The sequence below is a fragment of the Eschscholzia californica genome, unplaced genomic scaffold (assembly GCF_041429995.1).
Source record: "Eschscholzia californica isolate CP2 unplaced genomic scaffold, dmEscCali1.0.p SCAF_4, whole genome shotgun sequence".
NCBI lineage: Eukaryota > Viridiplantae > Streptophyta > Magnoliopsida > Ranunculales > Papaveraceae > Eschscholzia > Eschscholzia californica.
Genome location: NW_028238461.1, coordinates 21,595,132 through 21,615,785, shown reverse-complemented (window position 1 = coordinate 21,615,785; position 20,654 = coordinate 21,595,132). Strand labels below are relative to the sequence as shown.

Below are 20,654 nucleotides of genomic sequence, written 5' to 3'. Positions count from 1 at the left end.
GCTAATGGTGGTGAATTAAATGGAGTTTGGATAGTTGGAAGTAATGGGTATCCATTAATGGATTGGGTTTTAGTTCCATATACTCAGAAAAACCTAACTTGGACACAACATGCATTTAATGAGAAGATTCAAGATATTCAAAATGTTGCTAAAAATTCATTTACTAGGTTGAAAAGAAGATGGGGTTGTTTACAGAAAAGAACTGAGATGAAACTTCAAGATTTGCCTGTTGTTCTTGGAGCTTGTTGTGTTTTACATAATATTTGTGAGATTATGAATGATCAAGTTGATCCAGAGATACAATTCGAATTGAACGATGACGAAATGGTACCTGAGAATAGTTTGAGATCGATGAATTCGATGAGAGAAAGAGATAATATTGCTCATAATTTGTTGCATCAAGGGCTTGCAGGTACTAGTTTTGTTTAGGAACTTGAAAAGTTGACAAGTTCTATCTTTTCCATATTAGTTTTGTAATTGATTATTGGTTAGGTTGTTTAGATTATTTACTTACCCACTTCAAAAAATTAAGGATGGGTATTTGATTTTTTAGGGTAAAAGTGATGAACAGATAAATTATTGTATAACGCATGATCAAAATTTCAAACATCAATGAAGGAAAAATTGAAATGTAAATCCAACTTTTTTGCTTTTGCACATCCTGAGTCTTCCACTTAGTCTGCATCTTTCTTCTACTGAACTAGTACGGCAATCAGCTGCCAGACTGACTCAGGAAGCCATAACCAAGTTTCGACAAAGCTTAACAACTCCTGTCAAGTGCTGTCAAGGGGGAGCAGAGTTTGAACCTGCCTAGTTTTGGGAATCGAGTTCGTGCTTAATATTATCGTTATCGAACAATAATTTCAAAGCATTGATAGAGAGTTTCATGCTAACAAATCATTTATCCTTCATAAAGTCTGTATTCGAACTGATGATAGATACAATATCACTAAGAAAACTAAATACTGCGGTTTTATACATATTCAGCTTTTTGGTGCTTGTCGATATTGTACCTAAAAAAACAACATTAACACAAAAGAGAACCTATGCCTTAAGCAGTTAGCTTCTCTTGTGCTTCAGTACAAGTGTTGTTATCGTCTTGATTCTGCTAGATAAGCGCCTCAATGTGACAGTTATCTTCTATCGCCAGTTCGTTGGTCATCACGTGTTAACGTGGACGGTAGGTGAAAAGGGAACTTTGCAAATTGAATCTTCAAAGCAGAAGAATCTGCCTTTTTATCATCAAACCTGTAACCTGCACGGGTTCATAATATTTGATATAATTCGAAACAAGAAAAATATTGCAAATATATAGGCATAGCTAACTTTTACCTATCTTAATTTGCAAAGCAATCAGGAAAAGGAATACAAAGGAGTGACTTCATTCGATCTTTATATAATGCTAGTTTTGAATAGTGACACATTGGACAAACAAGACCCATCGTGTGATTGGTTGAGACTCCTCATAAAATTATTTTTGCTCGTTTTGAATTCCCTAACAATCAAGCAGTGACGAAGATACAGGATAAGAAAGTTCAGCTACAGAGGCCAACATACCAATTTGTTATATTGTTACATGTTTTGATCTTGTTATACGGAATGAGCAGATGAAGAGTGAAACATATAAAGGACATACCACAAACAAAGATTCGTAATCCCTGAAATATTGATAAAATACAGAGTACAAACCTTGGAGAGCATCCATGGCAGTCAGAGCACACTTTGGGTCATTAAACTCGACAAAACACAGAACCATAGCCTTATCTCCAGACTGCAGTTCAAGAGCTTAACAAAATGAGTACAAACTTTTCTTAACAATATATACATAATACATAGCTTTCCTTGATTTTCTTTATAAAGTTATAACAACATGAATACGGAAAAAATAAAATAACGGCAATGGAGGAGACAACATACCCGTCTGACTCCCTTGTGGACTACTCTGATATCTTTAAAGCCAATAAAAGGACGGAAAAGGTCTTAAAAATAGTCAAGGATAACAAAGACACAACAAGATAGTCAAATTGTGATAACATAAGAGGTATAAACCGAATAGATAAGTCTCAAAAGGATACGAGATGCTTCTCGTCTGGTACAGTCTTTTGGAAGTCCATCGACAAAGAGAAAACTTGATTCCTCCGTCGAAACACCATTAACGTTTCTTAAAGAATTAGGCCTTTCATTAAGCAAGTCTGGGTTGATCCCTAGTGCAATACCGCGCCTTTGACTGGCCAAAGCAGGGTCTTCCCGGATAGGGGGAAGCCCCTGGAAGCTTATTCCAGTCGTTAAACCAATGAGCCCTGATCCAGTATGACTGCCAACACCAGAAATATCATTGAAGCTATATGGTCCAGGTTGAAGTGGTAATACCTGATACCATCAAAACACTCACTTGTTAAGATTCTAACATAACTCGAGATATAGGAACTTAGATGGCGTTCTCAAGTTGGAAAAATTACATCTTTTTGTAGATAATCGGGAGCCCCTCGCAAATCATTAGTACTCAACAAAGATTGAGATGATAAGAAGGAAGAATCAGAAGACATATAACCAGGAAAACTCGTTCTTGGAACGGTATCTGTCACAATTAGATCAACCAATCAAAACAGTAACAAAAAATCATGAATTCCCGGATTGGAGTAGCATATTGTATTCTAGGAAACCTCAATAACATGAACTACAAACATGGGTAAGTCAGAAGACTCTTATCTACTAAGAAAATAGAGGTATTGAGAAAACACTACATATATGTGAAGCCATCTTTGCGGGTGGTAGCATTTGTTCGAGGTTCGATAAATCTTCGGTGGTGGAGTTTCTAGTCCTCTTTAGAACTCATACTAACCATTCCAAAAGCAAAGGCACCACATATATCCAAATTTCGGACAAGAATGTTCTTTTATTGCCATAACCGTTCACGAGAACCAAACTCCTCTTTAATCGTACTACAACAATATCTTCTTTAGGCAATGGTACGATCACTACGTCGATGGTACAATCTGTGCCTTTAAATCATTGACTAAAAAACATGTGATGGTAGTGAGAAAGATGTGACATCAACTTCTAAGTAACTCTGACTCGAGGCGAAAGAAGCATTTCTCATCTTTCTTGTTATGTTTAATCCTTATGGCACATTTCTTGTTCAACCCAAGTAGTTAGGTGATAAGCATATCTCTCTCTCACACACACGCACACACACACACAACCACACAGACAAGGATATCATTGTGATTACCAATTCTCAAATACAAATAAAAAGGGGGAACCTAAACAAATCAAAGAACATTGCTTTAATTCTTGTCCTAATAATGCTTGAATGTTCGTTAAGGCCAATAATCACAGTGAATTGGAATATAAAAATGGTATATTGATTACTCATTCTTTAAATTTTCGAGGTTTTATCATTGTAATTACTGATTAGGTACAATACAATAATGGAATCAAAAATAGGGTTTAAGGCACCGGGAAAATACCTCTTTCTGAAGCAGCAAACCTCCGATAAGGGTCTGTCATGATTATTCTCTATCTATCTCTATCTCCTTCCTCTCCCACTCTCTCTCTCCTCTGTGCAACTGAATTCCCTCCAGAAAACTTGCCCTAGCGAAGTTCGATTGATCGGGGAAGACGGAATAGGGATTCGGTCAACATGGGTATGGGTCACCCGTTGGGTAAAGACGTTCAAATAAATCTGCCTTACAGCAACTCCAACCTCAGCCTCTCAGGCCTAATAATTATCACCCAAAATTTTCAGCCTCAAATCAAACTAAAAATTCAACTCCAACCCAAGTACCAAACTTCTCTTTTGGCCTAAAATTTGTGCATGTGGAAAACGCATGTTTAGACATTTTGTAGGTGTGCGAAAAACATGTGTGATCTTGTGTATGTACGGAACACGTGTTTGAACTATTTTCAAAATAATTTTTTTCTAAAGTTTTTTTTTTTTTTTTTTTGAGAATTCGACTACGATCTACGTTAGTCGTTACAAGGCATTGATGCATCATGGAGATGTAATAAGCACGACAACCGCCTAATTTAAACTGAGAATGAAAGAGGCCTAAAGCCCGACGACAAAGAGGCCTAAAGCCCGACGACAAAGAGGCCTAAAGCCCGACAAATTATTACATTATTTATAGCCTACATTACATAGGATAAATCTTGATGGCAACAGCTTCCACCGAGACTCGATCCCACGACCTCATGGTCTTAAGAGGGGTGTCCAACCGTTACACCAAAGGGTGGTGGACAATTATTCGGAGACCGGCACGTTGATAGAATGTATTTTAATTATTAATGTGTAAGTTTTTGTTAGAGTTTAAAAAGATTAAAAGTAATTAAAGTTTTAGAAAAATAAATAAAAGTAATTGCATTTAAAAAAAAAAATTGAGAAGATCTATCCGTTGGAGAAAATCCAACGGCTAGAGATGATCTCCAACTGACCCTAAACCCTTGATCGCCTGAAAAGGTCGGTTGGGACTAAGCCCCGACCGCCTGGGGGTTGGACCCCCCGGCTGAGGCCGAAAATTTGAGTTTTCGGCTTCAGCCGGCACAGGTTGAGCTCGCTCTTAGAACCTGGTCGAAGCCAAACTTGTGGTTTGGTTAAATCATCAGGCGAAGACGAGGCTCAAACTATCAAGCGACTTCATTCAATCTTGTTCTGTTTGACTCGACTAAGTTTGATTGGTCCGTCTGACCAAATCCATTTAACCAAATCATACATGAAAATAGAAAAGTGAAATTAATCAAGAATAAGGGAAGTTGAAATTCAAAGTCAACCTTTATCCGATTATAAAGTTGAACCTCTTACAAATTATATATCTCGGTTTACAAACCCTATTAGTTACAATCAATAAATATAATTGGATCGGTTTGACTTGGACGATTTTCAAAAATCAAACTAAAATTAAATGGAACTGGGGTCGGTTGATAGGCTTTTCAGTTGGACGGGGCAAAACGTCATTGAACCATTTCTACATGCCACACTCACATCTTCTTTTTGTCTGTTAACTCTATCTCCTCCATCTCATCACCTCTCTCTGCCACGTCATTCCCCTCGCCACTTCATCATTTGCTCCGATAAGATCGCCAACCGACCAAAATCTCTGGCTGCCTTCATACTTAGAAAAAAAAAATCTCTCTCTTCTCCTTCCTTCTTCCTCTCTCTTCTCTCTCCTTTTCTCTTTCTTCGTACAGGAGTCACTTATTCACACGTGTGGTCCAGCAAATACTTACCAGTGATTAGCTGAGGGCGAGGATGAGTATCTAACCCCTACCAATTGTTACTTTGCAAGTGTTATTTTGTTTTACATCGACTGACTATTTGTTTTACATCGTGTATCTTCGTCGGCTTTCAGCAAGGCACGTAGAACCTTCCCCAAGAACAAAATATCACATCTGTGGACTTGACACTCGGGCATAAGCGGTCTAAAGCAGAAACAATATCTATACCTACTAAGGCTTGGTCGCTCACGCTTATAATTTTTTTTGTTGTAAATTACTAACTAGCATGTTAAGGGTTACGCATATAATATTTTTCTTTTTTTTGTAAATATCAGATAAAGTTGTAATAGTAGTGTTGTTTTTGGGACTCTCTAGCTTGGCCATGCGTAGAGATAGACTAACAAACAATTCTAGCCCTAGCATTCAGGGGAAGTATTAACATAATCTTACATCATCTTTGCATTAGAATTTGACAATCATATCTTAGCAAGTTGGCTTTCAAGAGAAGTTAGGTCTAGTCTAAGTGTCCAACCCATGACAGACATCACTCTAAATAAGTAAAAAGATTCAACAACAAAAGTTCAACCAAAACTAATCTGTTTTCAAACCTCAAAATGCAATCCTCAATTGTAAAAACTAAAACCCCAGATGTTCCTTTACTTGCTACAATTAGTTATTTAATTTCTCCAACACAGTTTAAGAGATATGGTAGTCCCCAAGTTCTTTCCTCCATAAGCCCAGAAACTGCCACTAGAGAAGGCACTTTTTTAGCTTAGCCAACCTGGGCATCCAGGACATAAAAGTATCATTCTCTCTCTATCCTCTCTGTAACAAACTATTAAACTTTAAACAGGAGCCGTTCTTAGAACTACAACCATCGAGTATACTATTAACGACGTACCCGGTACTGGGTTTCTGGAAAAGTTTATCAATATTGCTGTACACCTTCATTCTTGGGTTTTCAGTAGGCATGGCAACCAAGTTGCTGCAATTGCTTATTCGGGAGAAAATCCTGACTGAAAATAAGCAGTGATTTTTCGCCCGTGAAGATGAGAGCCGGTCATTCCTTAACATTTCAAAGGCTTTACACATATCACTTTTCTTCCTAAGGAGACATGGCCTCGCCCGATGATTCTAGCATCTGTATATCAGTTTCTTCACTTGTTTTTCTTGAACACTCCATTGCAGAAAACCCTAAGAGGTGAAAAACATTGATCAGGTACTGGATGAATTTCAATATACAGAGTGTGGCACGCTTTTGGTAGGTAAGAAGATGAATGTATTACCGAAGATTGAATCAATTGATGGCAGTCGTTGTGGTTTACTCCTCTTCATATCTGGAAGAATCCAAAAAAGTAGAAAAGATTAGTGTTAAGATATTTACCCGTCTAACAGAATACAAACATATAAAATACTTCAATCAGAATCTCTTACTGCTAAAAATGAAACAGGAAATATTCTAAAAGGACGGCCAACGACAACATACAAAACGCTTCATGCATAATAACTCGCTACAAAATCATTGTAGGATTTTGTTTTAGCCCAAGGCACATTCCTTCATTGTAAAGCGCTACTACTCTATGGAACTTTTCATCAAGACAAGGAACAACCAACGGTGCCCACGAAACTTAGTAGATAAACCTATCTACCATTGGGAGGCTTCAAAAATCACCAAGACATATAAAAACCTTTGGAACCTGGTTCCTATGGGCTATGGCTATAATCTGAGGCCTATGGAGGAACAGAAATGAGAAGATTTTCAAAGATTCAAACCCGAACTGCACCGTAGAAGTCAAAGATGTAAAAGGCCCTTTATTTCAGTGGAGTAGAAATATGCTTGGGTTAAAACAAAATACTACAATGATTTCGTAGACAACTGGGAGGCTATGATAATATAATAGTCAGTCTGTTTCTTGTAAATTCTTTTTTACTAACAAGTATTAATTCAAAGCTATAAAAAAAGGCTTCCTTTGCTATCGACAAAGGAAAATTAGTAGAAGACAATAGGGAGAGGCAGTAGTAGGTAGAGACGTTGGTGGACATTCATGGACAAAATGTCTTGTAGACATTTAGTCCTATAGACAATATGTCTTGTAGACATTTCAAGATGTCAAGTCTATAGACAGAATGTCTTGTGGACATCGTTCGAGACATTTCGAGATATTGTGTAATACACATTTTATTATTAATTATTATTATCATTATTATTAATCTTATTGTTATTATTACTAGTATTAATAATTTCATTAATATTTTTACTAAAACTATTATTCATTATTATTGGTTTTATTATTATTAAAAAATATATAGTATTATTATATTTCTTAATCAATAGACATTGGTAGATTATTACCTTTTCATATGAAATAATAACATACTTTTACTGATATTCCAAAAATATAGTTTTTGACTTTTGCAGACATTTGAGTATATGTCGATATTGATGATTAGGTTATTCATTATTATTATCTTATATTGTGAAACAACATATTTTACTAATGTTTTAAAAATACATCTTTGGACTTCCATGGACATCCGGATACCTATAGCTATTGATGGATATTTATTATAATATCTTAGTTATATAATTATAAGAAATAATATACTTCACTTATATTTATAAATCTACTTTTGGACTTTCCTGAACATATGGATATTTATGTTAATGGACAAGTGGTGGATATTTATTTATAACATTATTATCGTTATTACCTAATCATACGAAATAACATGTTTCTATCTGATATTTCAAAAAAAAAAAAGGAATTTCGTGTATATCTAGGTATCTATAGACATTGATGAAAAATTGGTAAATATTTGTTATTATAATATTATTATTATTATCTAATCAGACGAAATAACATACTTTCACTGATATTTCAAAAATATATCGACTTTTGTGGACATTATAGAAATTGATGGACAACTGGTAGATATTTATTATTATAATAGCATTATTCTTTTTATATTAACATGTGTAATAACATGTTTTTACTAATATTTAAGAAATATATTTTTGGACTTTCATGAACATCTAGACATCTATAGGCATTGAAGAACAACTGGAGGACATTTATTATTAAAATAATATTATTATCTTATCATATGAAATAACATATAATATTATAGTATAATAATAATAATAATAAGAATAATAATATTGTTACTATTATTATTAATCTAATTGTAATGATTATTATTATCATTCTTAATTACTTTATTATCTTCCTTATCAAAATGTACCGATGTCTTCTATATTTTGGAAGAATTCTCTCTCCAAAAGCTCTCTACGTCTACACGTTAGAATGTCCACCAATGTCAATGAAACCAAAATGTCTTGAAATGTCGGTGATCTCATGTCCCAAACAAATAACAGGGACACCGGGGGCATTTGAAATGTCATAAAAGAATGATACACTGGCAGACATTTGAAATGTCTCAAACGAAAAACAGCGACAGTGGTGGACATCTGAATGTCTCAAAACAAATAATACAGACATTGGGAGGCATTTCAAATGTACCCAGCCAATAACACAAACATTGGTGGACATGGCACCAATGTCCACAACCAGTATCCTATTCGTCCAAGAAATATAGGTAAGCTGCAAGACCCTGATTATGAGAAAGAATGACTAGTTCTTCCAAGTATACTGCAAAGTAGTAAAGAGTATTCAGTTTGAGCATTTGTGCAGAAATAGGTACAATCTGAGTCGTCTCACTCTATTTTTTTCAAGACAAACAACTCCGTTGGTTTTCTAAAGACTGGTGACAGTATCAGATCGACTACTGTACTAGATGCTCAGTTTAGTGCCCCATAGTCACACAAGAGATAAAGGAAAAAAGAAAACCTCAAACTCTCGAAGTTTGTTAAAACCTGTCTGCTTCACTGGGAAATAGCAGAAAAGGCATATATAATTACTGACTACTCACGACACATGTAAAGCAGTTGGACGGGACTCGGACCTAGGTTGGCCAGAAACACGGATAAATAAAACAAAATAGCTCAACGAGGTAACATTTATTAAAAAGGAAGCACTCTTCATTCGTAAAGAACTTCTTGAGTATGATGAGAAATGCATACCTAGTCCTTTCACGGCATCAAAGTTTTTGTACGTATAACCGACAAAATTCAGATCTTTGGGAGTACTTAATAGCATCTGTCAGAATAGTAAACCAATGTCTTAGCAAGTCACACAAACAAAAGCAAGAGAAAACGCAGATATCATGGATTGAAACACATCTACAATGTAATATTAGATTTAGTTTCCCCTTTGTTTTGGTTTATTCTTCTTTAAGAGTGAGTAATTACATAGTAGCAGGAACACCTTCCTAAGTTCATTATAGGAACTGTCCGAAACCTATAGGCATTAGGTAGCACTCCGTTGTTTGATATCCTTATTTCCAGTTTATTGTAGTTTATGTTATGTTTTATTCAATTTTAATTGTCTACTGGTTCTACTTGAAAAAATAATATTTTATTTCAAAGGGTTAACCTCGTCAGTAACTTCCACCTCTGTGTTTGCATCACGTGGAATTGCCTAAATCCAAGGGATTCTACTTGAGAGAAACCGTCCTCTACATCTACCTTTGCACTACAACAGTCACATATATGCATAAAGTTCAACAAAGTTTTCAAGTTATGAACCGACGGTTATCAATATTTCCAATCAGAGCTATGAGATGGACAATGACTGATAAACCTGACAAATTTACGCCGCCAGAAATTTCAACATTCATAACCTACCGTTACAATTTGTTATAAAACATATTTTGTGCTAACATACTGCTAGAAACACATCCAAGGTACATCAAGCACTCTATATAAAATTCCAGAATAAATAACAAACCGTTCTAGCTATCTGAGAACTTATTGGAACTAATATATTGATGTTAAATTTAATTGGTTTTGGACTATAGACTCTATTCTCACTTATTGTTCTTCCATTCAAATAGGAGAGAATCGTGTAAGAGGAAGTATAGTTGTTTAAAAAATGTACCTAATTTTTATCAACATAGAGTGACTCCCTTTATTAAAGGTGATATTGATTCCCTTGAAAGCAAAGTTGAATGGAAGAAACACTCGATTTTAATTTCATTTCCATGCACTTATCTGATGTTTTCTTTGGGAGTTCATACTACAACGGTTACATTTTATTGTCAAGAAACGTGAGGTAAAGCTGCAAATGTGCAACAGCTTAGAAGTACGCGTAATCTTCTGAATTGAAGTTACTTACCTTCCTTGAGTGTCCTGAACCAGTCCTTGCTGGTGGAGGATTCACCTATTAAAAAAAAAACAAATAATTTATCGCATTAGCAAACTAATTTTCAGATGACACATATTAAACAAGATCTATAGGTCATAAACAATTGAATAATAAAAGTGTAAGTGCAGCAGCTATCATAGTTGTAAGGCAAAGGGCTCAGTTCTCAACAACAATGACCTAATGGAATAGGACAAAACAAAAGATTACTCTTGGGGTTGTCTAATCTAAAAGCAACAAAAATATCCATGTCAAGCAATTACATTTAAAAAGAAACTTAGGATTCCACGTAAAATAAAAAAGAAGGTTCCCTAAGTAATTGATTTTTTTTTTTTTAAATCCTAAGTAATTGATTTCAAGCAAACAGAAAATGAAAATAAGCAGTCAACTAGAATTTAACAAGGTCCAGAGTCGGTTTTGGTGGGTAAAAGATGAGGGGAGGGATGATAAATACAGAACCGTACTTCATCAAACTTCAAGAAGTTTTGAGTATCTAGCTCCCCATTGACTTCTGGCTTAAACGCTGCATCGATTTCGTAGAGTTTGTCCCATACAACATCTTTGAACCAAGGATGAGCCTGACCAAGTTCAATTGTGACATGAATAACACATAAAAATTTAATCAATGCATTAGAAATAACACAGGTTCCACTTCATACTTTTATTTGATTTGCCCCTCCCATACCCAGCCTGTGGTCGACATCACAGAGCAACCTACAAATAAGATCCTTTGCTTCCAGTGTCAACCTTGTTTCCTCTGGAAACTTTAAGTGGGTCCTCCAGTGCACAATCTGGCAAAGAAAACAAAGTGAAAGGGTCTATAGGTTTTTCACCATTGAGAAAACACTAGCGAAGCAACATTTATAGGGTAAGATATTTTTTTAATTTTCTTACAGGCATGTTTATCCAAGTATATAATGTAGACAATGTAGAAGCTTGCAAATAACTGGAACCAAAATTATAGTAGAAAAACAACTAAAAGGAAACCAATAAAGAAGGGCAATTGTAATAAAAGAGTTTATTATAACTTGATGAGGAAAAGAATACATGGAGAGTCACTTTTATAGGGAAAGACCTGCCTTTATGGAGGCCACAATTGTAGTAGTTGTGAAATATCTAGAATATTAGATAGTTACTAAGTCATTTCTAATTTGACTAAATCTGCAGATTCTCTATTGATCCTAAATTTCTAATAATCATTCTTTTCTGCTTGCTAGTAATAATGTCAGGGGCTTGTTGAACAAAATAATAATAATAATAATAATAATAATAATAATAATAATAATATGTAGGAGACACTTCATTTGATTCATTCGGCTGGTTCAGGCCCAAGGGTGGGCCCGGGTCGAGACCCTTAAGATGGCCAAACCAGAAAACAAAAAAAAATCAGAAGTTCATTGGGGTGTCTGTCTTCGGGGTCTTGTTTAGGTTCCTGGTTCACTTTCGTCACCCCACCAAGGCACCAACCAGTTTTGAGGCAATGGTTTTTCTGTAAGGCCTTCAATGCAGTTAGAAACATGCCTCGATATCATTAAGATTTGCAGTTTTCATCAAGCACAGACTCGAAGTGCTTACCTTTCTGCATGTGGTTATTGGGTCATCCGAGTAAAATGGCGGATAACCAACAAGCATCTCATACATTATGGCACCTAATGACCACCTGCAAGCAGCCCATTGGGTAAGAATACAAGGAAAGGTCCCAATAGTGCAACATACTCATTATTCAATACCATCATTGGGCCAAATGCTACAAGAAGATCATGTGTATTTGTGGCCTAACCCTCATCTTGCAACCAGAACTTATACAAATATGGAATTATGAATATGGCTGTTAAATTCTTTCTAAAGGAGAGTTACAAAAAAAACATCGTCCTTAGATGATTAACATTTCTAGCTTTAGTGGTACTCAATTGTTATCATATTATGAAATTAGAGATAGATATACAAATCAAATATTGAGATAAACAAGTCAACATATTATCACGCAATCATGAGACATCTAAGATGAAAATACTCCAATATAAGACCGAAATATTTTAAATAGACGAACCAGTCACACTCCATGCCATAACCTTTCTTCAGCAGTACTTCCGGAGCAATGTAATCAGGTGTACCCACAGTGGAAAATGCCTGTGATGACAGAGGCACTAGCTAATTATTGTGACGAATAATGTTATAAAAGAAAACAACTACTAGAGCTCGCCACAACATAAATTAGCTCCAAGAACCACGTAGTTGGAGTTTGGAAGTAACACTTTAAACAACTACAAAACCAACATGCTGCTTACCAACTTTCTCCTGTTCATCTGCCAATGCTGGAGTTGTTCAAGGGGGCTTTTCCACCTGCTCCCATTAGCTCTATCTGGGAATCGCCCATCGATGTCCATTGATTCCCTCAAATTCTCACTGTCCATGGGCTCATCTTCTTTGAGAACAGATAGGGTTGAGCAATCAAGAGGTTTGCAGAGACCAAAATCAGACAGCTTCATGTGACCATTCTTATCTAATAGAAGGTTGTCAGGTTTAATATCTCTGAAAAAAGGGTCATACACAGATGAGAAGGGATGCGATCTAAAGTTCACTTGCACTTAAAGTATCTAAACATTATTCCAAAGGGAAGCCTCCACCAAGTTAGCTAAACATGCACTATTATGCCAAGTTACCAACCTGTGAATGTAGTGATGTGCATGAATGGATTCTATGGCAAGAACACTTTGAGCTATGTAGAATCTAGCCACATCTTCACTTAAGGTGTCTTCTCTTATGAGCAGAGTCATCATGTCACCACCAGGTAAATATTCCATGATTAGATACAAGTATTCACAATCTTGAAATGAATAGTAGAGTTTCACAATGCAGTGGCTGGCAACTTCTGCGAGCAGATTTCTTTCAGCTCTAACGTGTTCAACCTATGTTCAAGAACATATAATTTTTAACTAAAGAAGGAAAAACATCAGGATATAAACATGTACTTTACGAAACGACGAGGTACTTGGAGAGACATGTAGAAAACCATATTCTAGAAAACCTACAGGTTATCATTGTTACTAGTTACTACGTAAAACATAACATTTAGCTCAAGCTTACATCTGACAGAAGCCACTCGTGTCAAGCTGAAACTGATGTGGCCTCTATGCTGTCATATTAGACTTTTGTAAATATCCATACTTTAAGCCCAATGGCCTTATAAATAAGAGTCTGCTTTCTCTCAAAAAACTATTAGCAGCTTCTCATACACAGTCCTCATATCTTCATAATCCGAACTAGTAAAAGCCAGATCGACAGAACTCAGTTATCTGTGAGTTAACTTGACAAGGACATTCGAATTGTAGAACTCATTTGAAAAAAGAAAATATTGAAACTTAATTGAAATTCAAGCATCTCTTAAGACTCAAAGCAAACATGTCTTAATGTTATGAGACCTTAGGCAATGTGGAACGAGATCTGGAGTGGAGCCTTCACAATGTGATCGAAAATGTATGCAAAAGTGTGTCGTTTGTGAAAGTTACAATTGCATCCCAACTCTCTAACTTGTCAGATACATGGTATTGGTAAGTACCCTAAGAAATGCAGGAAGAGGAGTCCAACAACTCACCACCCCCACCCCACACAAGCCTAAACGGGTGTTGTATAGATAGGTGTAGTCCAACTAATAAGGGTAAAAGTGGTACTCAAGTCAAGTATTCCTACCCAAGATATAAATAACATAAACATAGAAATAATCAATTTTAGTGTATTATTATCTTGGAGATATATATGAGAATACGTGCTTGGCGTCCTCTTTTCGTGGAGTAGAAACATAGGATGGGCTACATCATTCTCTTATTTAGATTTTGTCTCGAGTTGGGGGGATATCCTTAGATGATATAACTTTCAAGAGCCCCCTCTCTTTTTCTTTCCTTCTTTTGGCTATTCTTTTTCCTCTGTATCCCCCCCTTTTTTCTTCAATATTAATTCAAAGTATTCAAAAAAATATATATATATGAGAATACACTTCGATTTCATATTTATTATATCTTGTAGGCACAAATCAGTCCAGTTACCGGACTCCAAAACAAAAAGAATGTTATACAACGAAGGTGATTACAAAATGACAATTATGTTTCATCTGCTTAGGATGAGAACGAAAAAGATATTTGCTTTTCCAAAATTGGTAAGTTCCAGCAGAGGATTTGATCTTACCTGACCCCTACTAAGCATTTCTGATTTCTTCAACTTTTTCATGGCATAAATATTGCCAGATGACTTTTCTCGGCATAGCCTAACCTGTATAACAAGAAACTATAAGCACCGTGATTTTGCAATGAATATAATCCCAAACCAAAATATGGATGGAACCGATAAAGTTCCAGGTCTCCAAAATAGTGTTGAAATCATGCTTGCAGATGAAATAAGACCTTAGCATTTAGATAAGATTCTTCGTATCGAGGGTGTGCAACTTAGTAACTAAGCAAACCATGAGGTTCTAGTTTAATTATAATATTTCTCTGTAACTCAAATAACAATGAGAACATACTCCTCAGATTAAATTATTTTATGTTGCTAGGAACTTCTTAATTCTTATAGCTAAATTTTATAGTAAATATAAATCAACAGCAGGCTGGAACCGACCACATTAATAACTTAAAGCTTCGGCTAAAACAACAATCTTATTTCCAAGTATCATTTCTAAACTGCTAAATGAAACAAAAATTGAAGTTATTAACGTGCGAAAAGTGCAGTATGAATTTCAAAGCATCCAAGTCCAAATTCAAGGTGTCTGCTGCTGTCCGAACCTCATCACAAAACTGTAACACAAAGGTGAACTTTTCTAGGTTGCGAAGTCACATTTTCTTTCCACTACATGCGACCTCAGGCTTGTTGTATCCAAGAAACTAAATTTCGAAATATTATGGTCGAAATGACTGAAATATTTCCATTCCATGCTTACCGAATTTCCATTGAAACAGAAATTTAACTAAGCCTTCTTAACAATGCCTTGTCAATGAAATAAATTTTGAAATATTTCGGTCAAAATGACCGAAATATTTCTATTCCCATGTCAACCGAAATTTCATTCCTTGGTTGTATCGAGGTCAGTTCTTGTCATTCCCCCAAAAAGCGGTAAGAAACAGGAACATGTGATTTATAACAATAGTAATCTTATCCCAAGAAAGACGGCATGATGAAAAAAGGACACAAGCAAGCCACAAGTAGACGTGTTCAAATACCACAACAAAGAGAATGTCAACGACCTAAAGGACAAAGTCTTTGTTTTAAAATACGAATCCAAAAGAAAACAGGAAAGATGTGAAAATAACAGAATTACCAGCAAAGACATGTCAGGCCAAATAAAGTGTTCGAAAAAAACAAGACATTGGTAACATAATGACAAAGCAGACTCTTAAGAATTATGATTGACCAAGCAACTTTCTAACCTCCCCATAAGCACCTCGCCCGATAATGGTTAAAAGCTCAAAGTCATCAACACAAATCTTATGCCTTTTAAGTCGCATAAACTCCGTCTCTTTTCGCTCCAAATCCTTGATTAGATTGATCTGTTCCTCCTCAGATACATGTGAGGAAGCCAATTTCCTTTCTAACACCCAACGTCTGCAATGCAACCAGACCTTGTAAAAAGATATACAGAAGTATAACACTATGCTTAAGTTCTCCAACAAATATATAGCAACAAAAGAAACTTCAAAGCAACAAATAGAAGACATGTAATGGTTATCTAAATAAATTAAATGGAAGGTACAAAGCAAGAAAAATGTTGGAATAATGCCGAGTTGCCGGTGGGAAAACAATATATCAAGATCTCAGATACAAAAAATACCTATATATGTTTGAAATTAGTGAACATCCAATTCATCATTTTATAGGCATTGTTCCTCTTCATAAAATAAGTTGCATTTGTTCTAAAATTTAACTCAACTGAACAGCTCCCTGTTCCATTTTTGGCAAGTAAACACTTGTGAATTTCCTGAGAACTTCAAATCATTTCTGATCCAAATTAACCATAGGCAGGAGAACATATGTTTTCGATTCTTAGATAACACCAGAGCCAATAATCTACTTTGTTGTTTCTTAAGCAATTCCATGAGTCAAGTACTTCTTTTTTGAAACGTAAGAGTCAAATACTTCTTGTCTTCATTTGATACCTCTTGGTGAAACAAAAACCATATGATCGACAAACAAAGGTTTCAACCTTCATAATTAGCTGGATGCAAAGTGGTGGGTTTCAACTTCCTTGTTTCTTAAGCACCTAAATTTTTTTTACTCCGCATTTAGATTGATCAATAACTACAATCCTAAATGAAGGAGTGGAAATAGCACCTTAGTGGAGCCTCCATGACAACTTCGTAATGTAGTAAATGACACTTTAACGGAATAAAGTCATAAGCAAGTAAGCAAGACAATTTTAACTGGATATACGGTCTAGAGTTTGCAAATGTCTGATTTAGTATTGATCGAAATTGCAAACAAATATTAACGTAGTGTAGAACATTGTGGTTCAATCCATAAACATGTTTCCTCGTGAATGAAGTGGCAATTGGCAAATATAGGAGTTTCACATTAAAGAGTTCTTTAATGTATAACTCTTTCAGCTAACCCTCTAATGCAGGGTCATGACATACATTTAGAAGAATAGCATTTTTAATTGTAAATAAGTTATAAAGCTAGAAAGAAGATTAAAGGTATTAAATAATCACGGAGCAATTAATAAGATGATTCTCTATCCAATGAAGAAAAAAACAAGGAAATAAATGGTAAAGCCAAAAATTCTGCCTAGGAGCAGTGGATGACTAAATCAACGCCACCAATTCAACTTGAAGTAGGAATGAGGCTAGGAAACCACACATCGAACAAAAGGAGATACCTTTTCTGAATCTAATGACCAAGACCTTGACCAACAATGAGGATTCAACATTGCATGTGGAATCATGGGGTAGGCCATTCATGGTAATGATTCTTTTACGGGAAAGAAGTTCTATAAATCAAAAGACTCCACCTTTAGAATCCTAAGACAGGTCTCAGAAAGCTATAAACCACGTGACTACTTCCTTTATTGACTCATACTTGCTAAACATTCAAGTCCTAATGAGTTGGATTTGTTCGTTAACTCCTTAATCATTACTAAAAGAGACCCCAGACAAATGTAAACCATGTAGATGCTTCCTTAGATAACTCCTAGACATTGCTAAATCATAGCCCTCTTAAGCTAGATCGATGCCTTAATCAAGCATCTTTCTCACAACGCTAAATATACACGTACTAGATTTAAGAATTATGGTGATGTCTCCGCATGCGCATGTTTTGAGCCTTTAGAAAAGGAACCCACATTCTATAAGATGCTTCTTTAGGGAACAAACAAGGATGAGCATATATCGGTAACTAATCAACTTAACGGTCACTCTTGTCATTCTAGCTGTCATAGCTGAGTAACTCAGAGGCAAAATCTACAGGATTTTGAGATTCATTATAGTACCTCACGATCACCATGTTCAAAATTCCCCTCAGTAGACGACTTAATAGTTAGATTTAGCTTGTGAATATGCGAGCAACAATCAATAATTGATGCACACTTAAGCTAAGCTAGCAAAACCCTTTGTTTTAGGAGCAAATACCCACATTTTCCACAAGAAAAAAAGCAATTTTTTTTAGATAATAAGCATATGAACATGCAAACACTATGAATAATGAACATCAATCTCATCTTACTAAGAAAACTATCTCAATTAATAACAATAAATGAGTAAAAATACCATCCGGAATCAAGAAAAAGATGTACGGAAACGAAATAATTGTAAATTTCTGAACTTTTTCTTGATTTTACATAGGAAGAAACATGACTAGGTATTTTTATCAAAATTCAAGCTTGTTTTAGATGATTAATGAAATCAAACACGAAAACAAGACTAAAACAGAATCAATCAACGAAATAAGAAACGAAATCAGATCTTGAGATATAGTTTTTGATTCATCGGGTTTAATACCTTTCTTTTCGTTCTTGAAGGTTCTTCATCTGAGCTTTATAGTGATTCTCAATGAACTGCTTCGCTGCTGCTACCTTCTCCATCGTTAAGCTTGACCCCTGTATTTCTTCTTCTACTACAACTTTGCTCTCTTCTCCTCCATCTTCCATCTTCTCTCTCTCTCTCTCTCTCTCTCTCTCTCTCTCTCTCGTTTTCTCTCTCTCTCTCTACTCTGTCTTTCTCACTCTTTACTTCTAAAACTCTTTCTCTCTCTAATATCTGTATACACCAAACCCTGGTAGGGTCAACTTCATTGCAAGTCTGTACAAACTTCAAATCTCAGCCGTTCATTATGTACGAACAATTCCTAACCGGAGAGATTACGTATCCGACGGCTGTGATGAAATGATGGTTTTTTTGGGTTGATTAGTAGATGATGACTCAATATTAGCTGTGTTAGGTCATGAAAATGGTGCAGTTTTCTTTAACAACCGTTGATTTAGGTGACTGGTGTACTGATGTTTGATGTGTAATAGAACATTGAAGTTTAACTGGTCAATTAATGTGTTGTATTTACTGTAAAATACAGAGTGGACCTATTAAGACTCAGAATAAAATGTACAAAAGTGGTCTTATTTGTTAAGGGTGTGAATGTTTCCACCCTACTTTACTTATACTGCCCAACTACCTTTTATGAAATGATGCTAATAGGCTAAAAATTTACAATAAAAATGAAATAAAAATTAATTATAGGTTTTATTCCATTCATGATTTATTTTATGTTATATTTGAGATGTATTCGTATATTACATCCATAATATATCAATGTCATGTAGTTAACTTAATAGCTTTTGGGGTTTGTTCGATTGGCGTAGCTCATCCACCTTATTTTAATTTATTGTGTTTTGAATGTGCTACAAATCGTGCGACTACATCAACGAAATATATTGTATAATTATTGTATGTTTGTAAGTTTAACTTGAATTTGATATTTAATGAAAATAATAAGGCCTTCGTGGTATTGGACCGAAAATTTAGTCAAAGAATTAGCTTTAAATGTATATTAATTTTATTTTTTAAACTTTCAAATCTGAGAACTCACATAAGAATGAAATTAAAATTTTAATTCAATACAAATGTTCATGGTGATGAGCTTTTACAGAAAATTTGTTCATTATATAATTGTCAATTTTTTTTTGAAATGGTAATATGGTGTTTATGGCACGTTATACCTTCCATATATATCATGTATTCTGTTGTGACTTTCGTTATGGTTAAATAAAAATAACATATGTAGTCCTTTTAATCATTATAAAAGTAACAAAAATTCACTTTCCTAATATTTCCATAATGATAAAATTGCCGGTGTGGAATCAAATATTGGTCAGTTTTGACCATCCAAGAAGTCAATAATTGATTTGGGTCGTACATGCTAGTGTCTAGGCACACACGAGTAAAACCACGATAGCCCAGGATGATGGATCGGATATATCCTTACCAATTATGTCCAACTCTACCCAGAGAGATTGTGAGTCAGTTTTCCATGAGCGTTGCTTGAGTCTTGAAACAGAGTGGGTAGGTATGCAAAAGTCAGGTCGACACTCCGAGCTTTACTCTGTCTTGAGGCTAGCGGAGAGGTGGATCTGAGTCAGTTTTGCCCTATTACCCCTACTCTTATCAAAGAGACGGAACAAGGAGGTAAAATTAGCTCAACACCTTGAGCTATACTTTTCCTTAAGAGAACAACAGTTGTGTAAAATGCAGATAGTGTCAAAGATCCGCTTTTTCATACAAATTGTTATGTCAAAAGATATGTTAGTGTTAGAAGATACGCGCTCAATCAGATATTATCTTCAATGGTTATAACATGTGACTCTCATCAAGCGGGTGCCTTATCTCTGCTAGTGTTTTGTCACCGCCCTCTAAGCCTAAATAAGCCTATCAGGTTTGCTCTAAAGCGGACAATTCTTTCACAGTCTCACTAAATTATTTCATAACCGGTGATACTTAACTGACTTAAGGGTCGGTGTGTCTTTTTTACAAGTCCCTCCATCTCAGATCACACTATGTGAAGAAAGAACATTCAGCGAAGTTCACAAGGATCAATTTTCTAGGAGATACCTGAAAAACTACTTCTCGACAACATCACTTTGGCGCTAAAGGAAAGGGAAGCCAATTCAGCAACCCCAAAATGTCCGTTAAGCACCAATTCAACTATTGT

General features: G+C 35.4%; 2 protein-coding genes across 2 annotated transcripts; both read right to left on the bottom strand.

Moving 5' to 3' along the window:
- Window positions 1–882: 882 nt before the first annotated feature.
- Window positions 883–3,781, bottom strand: LOC147543624 (RNA-binding protein 1-like). The gene is made up of 6 exons (XM_086637151.1): window positions 3,471–3,781; window positions 2,460–2,578; window positions 2,076–2,370; window positions 1,918–1,979; window positions 1,690–1,771; window positions 883–1,255 (listed from the first exon to the last, which is right to left on the bottom strand). The coding sequence occupies exons 1-6, from the start codon at window positions 3,508–3,510 to the stop codon at window positions 1,134–1,136; spliced, it is 720 nt and encodes a 239-aa protein (XP_086493277.1). The 5' UTR covers window positions 3,511–3,781; the 3' UTR covers window positions 883–1,133.
- Window positions 3,782–5,797: 2,016 nt separating this feature from the next.
- Window positions 5,798–18,891, bottom strand: LOC147543623 (uncharacterized). Its single transcript, XM_086637150.1, has 13 exons — window positions 18,455–18,891; window positions 15,893–16,067; window positions 14,658–14,741; window positions 13,143–13,384; window positions 12,764–13,007; window positions 12,526–12,605; window positions 12,051–12,135; window positions 11,135–11,266; window positions 10,940–11,053; window positions 10,449–10,493; window positions 9,296–9,371; window positions 6,501–6,551; window positions 5,798–6,408 (listed from the first exon to the last, which is right to left on the bottom strand). Exons 1-13 carry the CDS (start codon window positions 18,601–18,603, stop codon window positions 6,320–6,322), a joined length of 1,566 nt encoding a protein of 521 aa, XP_086493276.1. The 5' UTR covers window positions 18,604–18,891; the 3' UTR covers window positions 5,798–6,319.
- Window positions 18,892–20,654: the final 1,763 nt, after the last annotated feature.

Excerpts from the sequence above, each read along its gene's own strand:
- LOC147543624 (XM_086637151.1), bottom strand. The coding sequence starts at position 3,510 with ATGACAGACCCTTATCGGAGGTTTGCTGCTTCAGAAAGAG. Across the intron at positions 1,980-2,075 it reads TACCAGACGAGAAGCATCTC|ACCTTTTCCGTCCTTTTATT; the intron begins GTATCCTTTTGA and ends ACTATTTTTAAG. Across the intron at positions 1,772-1,917 it reads TCCACAAGGGAGTCAGACGG|TCTGGAGATAAGGCTATGGT; the intron begins GTATGTTGTCTC and ends CTTGAACTGCAG.
- LOC147543623 (XM_086637150.1), bottom strand. The coding sequence starts at position 18,603 with ATGGAAGATGGAGGAGAAGAGAGCAAAGTTGTAGTAGAAGAAGAAATA. Across the intron at positions 12,606-12,763 it reads AGATGAACAGGAGAAAGTTG|GCATTTTCCACTGTGGGTAC; the intron begins GTAAGCAGCATG and ends CTGTCATCACAG. Across the intron at positions 6,409-6,500 it reads ATCAATTGATTCAATCTTCG|GGTTTTCTGCAATGGAGTGT; the intron begins GTAATACATTCA and ends TTCACCTCTTAG.